A 6,538-nucleotide genomic window follows, 5' to 3' on the forward strand; every position below is an offset into this window, starting at 1 on the left:
GACATTTGGGGGTTCAGACCCACATCACAAATCCATGTCAAGCCCACTGTGTCCTGGGAGGAGAGGCCCTGCATTGGTCCCTCTGCCTCACCACTAAGCACCTCGGGGGCCATGAAGCGCCGTTTCAGGCCATGAAGCAGCCACAGGGATACCACTAGACTGGCGTTATGATGCCTGTGCACTGTCTCCCTCCTGGAAGGATGCCAGGCATTCACTCCAGGCGTACGCAGATTTTATTTGGTTGCATCAAGTGAAACACACACCCTAGACCCAGCACACACCTAAGAATTACCACCTGAATGCTTGGAGGTGCCAGGCAGATCTCTTTCTCATGGGGAGGACACATGGAGATTGTCCACCTTTGGAGAATCATCTTTGGAGCATGACTTGCTGTCATGCTGCTCATATGCTTATTTTCAGGCCTTGCAGTACACATCATATTTCATCTTTGCAGCCACTTTTGCTCCTCCTAGGCAGTCCTCAAATTTTCAGTCCGTTTCTTCATTCTGAGCTTTAGAGAAGAGGTCTCTCCAGTTCCCAACAACCCCTGTGTACAACAAGAAGTACCAAAGACTGAAGGCAGCTGCTCCTGAGAGGGGATAATACCTAGGCAGCCATGGGGCAGAATCATTGCATACATGACGCGGGAAGGATCTGATTTATGCCCCTGAGAGGTCTGATTGCCTGGGAGAGGCAAGGTAGCAAAGATAAGAAGTAAAGGCTGCAGCCAGGCCACAGGGAGCATTGCTGGTGAACTGCCTATATGCCTTCCCTCCCCAGAAAGTGTTTCCAAAGTGGTTTCTTAAAGCTTTCACACGGAAGAGAGGGAAACCTGGTTTTATCACAAGGGAAAGCTCATTTGTGAATGCCTCCCTCTGAAGGGGGAAGTTATTTGGGGCAGTGGGGTAGGTGGTAGAGAGGAAAGCGAACTCCTTTCTTCCTCCAAAGAGTGGTGAAGGAAAGGGTTAAAGCAAGCCCATATCCACGGTAGTCAGAAGCCAAAGATGCTTTATGTCATGGGGAGCTCTGGCCCTGGCCCCGGGTCCGTGAGAGACCATCTCTGGGGCCACCACTGATATGCCCATTGGGAAGAACCATATTGAGACTATTCCTCAGCTCTCACTGAGTAACAAGAAGATGCCTGTGAGGCCAGAAGAGCAGGGAGCAATGCATTCCCTTGAGGTTCTAATGGGACTCTTGTCCCATTAGCACACCTCCTCCCAAAGGGGAATTTCATGAGGTACACGTGCAGCCTGGATCCAGGATCCAGGATCGGCCTTATCACCTGACTGCCAGGCAAAGGCCACACCACCCCCCCTCTGTAAAGAACAACCATCCAGCCCAAGCAGCTTTGGTGCATAATTGTTGCAATAACTTACACCAGTGTTGGCCCCTCACCTTCACAACTCACTTGCCTAACTAACCGGGGCTGCCACAGGGAAATAGGGCAACGTGGAAGCAATGGCTGAGGACCTTAAGCCAGGATAGTTGAGGCACTCCAGTATGTTTCCTACAAACAGCCCCCAAATCATGCCAACAGCAGAGCTTTGTTATACAGGATGCCACAGGAAAGACCTCACCCATACTGGTCCTTCCCAGACAGCCCAGTAAGCTCATGGCTAAGTGAGGAGGCCCACTTTAGAAGGCAGATTCTCCATTTGCAGAGACTTACCCTTCCGGAAGAGGATGTCCCCAAACTTTCCATAGGTTTCCATGGATTTCTGTTTCATAGCTTTGTTGTGCAGCAGGAAAACTATGACATAGTTGCCATCACGGAAAGAATGTGGGATGACTCACACAACTGGAGTGCTGCAATGGATGGCTATAAACTCTTCAGGAGGGATAGGCAAGGAAGGAGAGGCGGTGGGGTAGCCCTGTATGTTAGGGAGTGTTTTGATTGTCTAGAGCTTAATGACGGTGACGATAGGGTTGAGTGTTTATGGGTAAGAATCAGGGGGAAGGCCAACAAGGCAGCTATCATGGTGGGAGTCTGTTATAGACCAGCCAACCAGGATGAAGAGGCAGGTGAAATATTCTATAAGCAGCTGGGAGAAGTCTCACAATGGCTAGCCCTTTTTCTCGTGGGGGACTTCAACTTACCAAAAGACTTGACACCATGGCTGTGGCATGGATCCAGCACCTGGTGGGAAGCCCAGAAGAGGAGTCTGCCTCCCACAGTGTCACCAATGAATTCTAAGAGCTCTAACAGAGAGGGAACCGACACATGGTGGCCTCAGCTTCAAGGCATTTTCTTCTCTCCTGAAAGCAACTGTGCCTATGCCAGATATGACTCCTTCTGCTAATAGGCAAGGCTATCCTCTTCCTAATCCCATGTGCCTCCCCTAGACATAAAAGGAGAGCTCAGAAAGGCATGCCTTTCTAAAGGGGCAGACAGGCTTGTCCCAAGAGTTTCTTCTTCCCCACAGCCATACATATCAAGAGGGTTGCACAGTGTACCCATCAAGGAAGAGCTGGGTGAGATGCCACACCTCTTTGAGTTCCTCATAGCTTATCGTCATGATCCTCTCATGGTCGATATACTTGTTCCATTCCACTAAGTGGTCAAAGTAGGATCCCCAGGCCATTGCAGACGAAGAAGAAACATAGCTGTGTAGGGTATTTCCCAAAACAGGCCCTTACTAAATCAGAGGAGTCAGAGAGCTCTCTAAGCATGGCACCAGGATGGTGAAGTGGAGACCAGGTCAACATGTCTGTTCTTTTGACTGAGGTCAGTTCAGGATCCCCCAGCTCTGGCCACTAGGTTGCACTGAACCACAAGCCCTATTGTGGGAATGGAAAAGTCAGGCTAAAGCTTTCTCATGATCTTTCCATTCAGAGGTAGAAACAAAAGAAACTCTGATTCTCTGGTACTCCCAGTTTCAGCCATAACATGGGCCTGTCTGTCTGTCCTGGGAGTGCCTTGGTAAGGTATGTTGGGGTAGGATTCCCGTGCACAGGGTCCTGTGTATGCCCCTCATGTAAGGAGGAATTCCAGAGAATGCAGAGTATTCATCCCAGGAGGCGAAGGATGGCAGCACTGGCATGTTGTTGTAGAAGTGGTAATAGGAGACAGCCGCGTGTTTGGAGTTCCAAACTAGCACAAGATCTGGAGGAAAAAAATACATAATTTGGTTCTGATTTGGTGACTGAACAAAACGCCATCTTCTCAACACATCACATGTCCACTAACACCCGCCAGACTGTACAATGCGGGTCTAATTCCTTTTCTTGAGCAAGAAATCAGAGCTTTGGCAGGCCACTTGCTGTTAATGTGAGCTTCAGGGTGAAAACCTGAAGCTTCTTAGTGATGCCCTTGGGACATAGCTCTGAGCTAGCTCCAATCCAGAGAAATGAGCTCATGGGCTACTGAACAGAAGACCCACAAGCAGACTGTGGGTGCACCCTTGCTTCTCTCTGAAGGAATTCCCATTGAACACTATCTTAGCCCCAGCCTGTGGTGGGCTTTCCACAGGTACCCTGGTCTTGGAGGCAAGTTAAAGCAAACAGAATAACTGCTTGCGTTGCTCAGTTTTCTGACACAAACCTGGAAGCATCTTTCTGAAGGAGGTCTGAAAGGGCAGTGGCACCCAGTGACAAGCCCACTGATAGTAACCTCATGAGTCAGCAAAGCTGCTGCTGGGAGAGGATGTTTATTCACAGGCTCAGCACACAGCACTCTGCCTCTTCAACCTTGGAAATGTGTGTCCTGGTTTCGGCTGGGGTAGGGGTAAATTTCTTCCTAGTGCTGTGTTTTGGATTTAGTATGAGGAGAATGTTGATAACACACTGATGTTTTCAGTTGTTGCTAAGTGCCCTCCTAGTCCAAGGACAGCTCCCGTGCCTACTGACTGAGCTAGGTACGCACGATGGGAGGGAACATAATCAGGACAGCCAGCTCAGCTGGCTAATGGGGAATTCCATACCATGTGACGTCATGCTCGTTATATGAATGGTAGGCGTGATCCAGGAAGTACCGATCGCTACCTGGTTATCGGTCAGCGCGGGCGGTGAGCAACTGCATTGTGCATCACTTATTTTGTATATTTTATCATTATCATTATTATTTTCCCTTTTCTGTTCTATTAAACTGTCTTTACCTCAACCCACGAGTTTTTCTCACTCTTACCCTTCCGATTCTCTCCCCGTCCCACCAGGGAGGGGGGGAGTGAGTGAGCGGCTGCGTGGTATTTGGCTGCCTGCCAGGTTAAACCACGACACGTGCCTGTGCATTGACCAGCCCAGATGAAAGTGCAGAAAACACATCTCACACAGACAGAGGAAAGCTAATTTGGGGTAAAAAAGCTTTTGCAGTGTGATGCAAAGAGAAGACTCACCATAGCCTTGCTTTGGAGAATGGATGGGGGCAGGAGATGAGGTGGCAGATGGGTTAGTATAATTCTTCTGGAAGGCAGTTTCTTCATCATCTGTAAAGCAAGTGGGAAGAAATGTGACAGGACAGAAGTAGCTTATTCAGTGACATGTGCCTTTTCAGCAATTGTGGGTAATAAGAAAAGGTGAGACCAGAGAATAAGGATCTTATCCCTTGGAAAACCCACAAGGACACACTGGTGGTGTAGGCTTCTGCCAGCCTCTGCCACAGAGCACCATTTCACATGAGACAGGCCTGAGCACAGGACACCCGAGAGAAAGATGTTACTGATCAAACCCACTGGGTCCAGGGCTGGAGCCCCCTGTGGCTTCTCAGCACTGACTGGGCTCTGAGGCCCTTGTCTTGGGACACTAAGGGCAATAGCACATGCTACTTGTGCAGACCATAGCTGTTGTTAAGGCCTAGGCTCTCCATTACCTCTGAGATCAGCCATTGCCTTTCAGCTAATACTACCTGTAAGAAGAGCAGTGCCAATATTTTCAGTTCCTGCCAACCTCGTATATCCCAGGATCTCCAAATTCTACACATGGAAATGTCTCTAGCTTCTTTTCAGCATTTATTCTCTCTTTTATTTCTTCTTCTATATATTTGGCATCTGTTGATTCCAACTCCCTCACTATTTGGTCAAGCCAGTTGGTTCTTGAAAGGATGAAGACACCAGTAGCACATCCATTCTGAACTGCACATTTGCACTTTTTCATGTCAACCTGTTCACTTTTTTGAACCAGTTTGGCTCTATATTGTACCTTAGCCTGTCAATAGGTGGGTGTGCTGGTTTTGGCTGGGAGAGAGTTAATTTTCTTCATAGTAGCTAGTATGGGGCTGTGTTTTGGATTTCTGCTGGAAACAGTGTTGATAATACAGGGATGTTTTCATTATTGCTGAGCAGTGCCTACACAGCGTCAAGACCTTTTCTGCTTCTCACACCACCCCACCAGCGAGTAGGCTGCGGGTGCACAAGAAGGTGGGAGGGGACACAGCTGGGACAGTTGACCAAAGGGGTATTCCATACCATATGACATCATGCTCAGCAATAAAAGCTGGGGGAAGAAGTAGGAAGGGGGGGACGTTCGGAGTGATGGCGTTTGTCTTCCCAAGTAACCATTACACGTGATGGAGCCCTGCTTTCCTGGAGATGGCTGAACACCTGCCTGCCAATGGGAAGTAGTGAATGAATTCCTTGTTTTGCTTTGCTTGCACGCATGGTTTTTGCTTTACCTATTAAACTGTCTTTATTTCAACCCATGACTTTTCTCACTTTTACTCTTCCAATTCTCTCCCCCATCCCACCGGCGGGGACAGAGGGAGCGGCTGTGTGGTGCTTAGTTGCTGGCTGGGGTGCTTAGTTGCGTGCAGGGTTAAACCACGACACTGGGCAATAATCAACAAGGGTATGCCAAAAGCCAACAGGGACAGAGCTGTCAGCCAGACGTTGTGGAGTGCTACCCTGCTCACTTCAGAAGCACACCCCATATCTCAGTGGAAACAGAAGCAGACCTCTATTGCTCTTTCCAGCTCTGGCACTTTTTGGTCACCTCAGACTATTTCCTGTGGAAATTATTGAAGAGCAGTGGAGCTCCCAGCACAGGGACAACTGAGTTGTCCCTTGTCTGTTTCTGCTCTCCTTCCACAGTGCTGTCTTTGGGACCTCTCTGTTCCCTCCTCCTGACCAGCTTCAGTTTATGGTCTCTTAATGGCCAACACAGTTTGGCCTCGTTTCCAGCCCCCAGCTAGGCTTCCATAACTGCCAGCAGAAGGGGTCATCAACTAAACCACTAGACCGTCAAGCTCCTGTCACCATCCTTGCAGCAGGCATAGCTGTCTTGGCCTCTGCAACCTGGCAAAACTAGTGTGTGAGGGACCGGGCTTGGAGACCCAAGTCTCAGTTTTCAACTAACACCTTCTGGGATGTGTAGGTGGACCCTCACACCTTTAAACCACTTCTGCCTGTGCACAGCTCTACAGGCTGCACACAAAGGGGATGTGATAAGGATCAACAATTCCTCTTTTTCTGCAAATGACCTATTAAGATATTTCTCTAAATTGAATAGAGAAAAAATGAAGGAATCTAAAATTCCCGTATGTCGTGGTTTAACCTGGCAGGCAGCCAAATACCACGCAGCCGCTCACTCACTCACCCCCCCCCCC

At 49.0% G+C, this 6,538-nt stretch overlaps 1 protein-coding gene across 1 annotated transcript in view; it reads right to left on the bottom strand.

Annotated features, from left to right (window-relative positions):
- Positions 1-416: 416 nt before the first annotated feature.
- The window catches only part of LOC104080706 (sulfotransferase 6B1-like), a 7,704-nt gene continuing 1,582 nt past the window's right edge, over positions 417-6,538 (bottom strand). Inside the window, 7 exon segments of the mRNA XM_009583186.1 lie at positions 417-547; positions 1,673-1,753; positions 2,101-2,140; positions 2,490-2,604; positions 3,001-3,106; positions 4,331-4,424; positions 4,885-5,030. Coding sequence (XP_009581481.1) covers positions 417-547; positions 1,673-1,753; positions 2,101-2,140; positions 2,490-2,604; positions 3,001-3,106; positions 4,331-4,424; positions 4,885-5,030 — 713 coding nt within the window.

The sequence above is a fragment of the Fulmarus glacialis genome, unplaced genomic scaffold (assembly GCF_000690835.1).
Source record: "Fulmarus glacialis isolate BGI_N327 unplaced genomic scaffold, ASM69083v1 scaffold6678, whole genome shotgun sequence".
NCBI lineage: Eukaryota > Metazoa > Chordata > Aves > Procellariiformes > Procellariidae > Fulmarus > Fulmarus glacialis.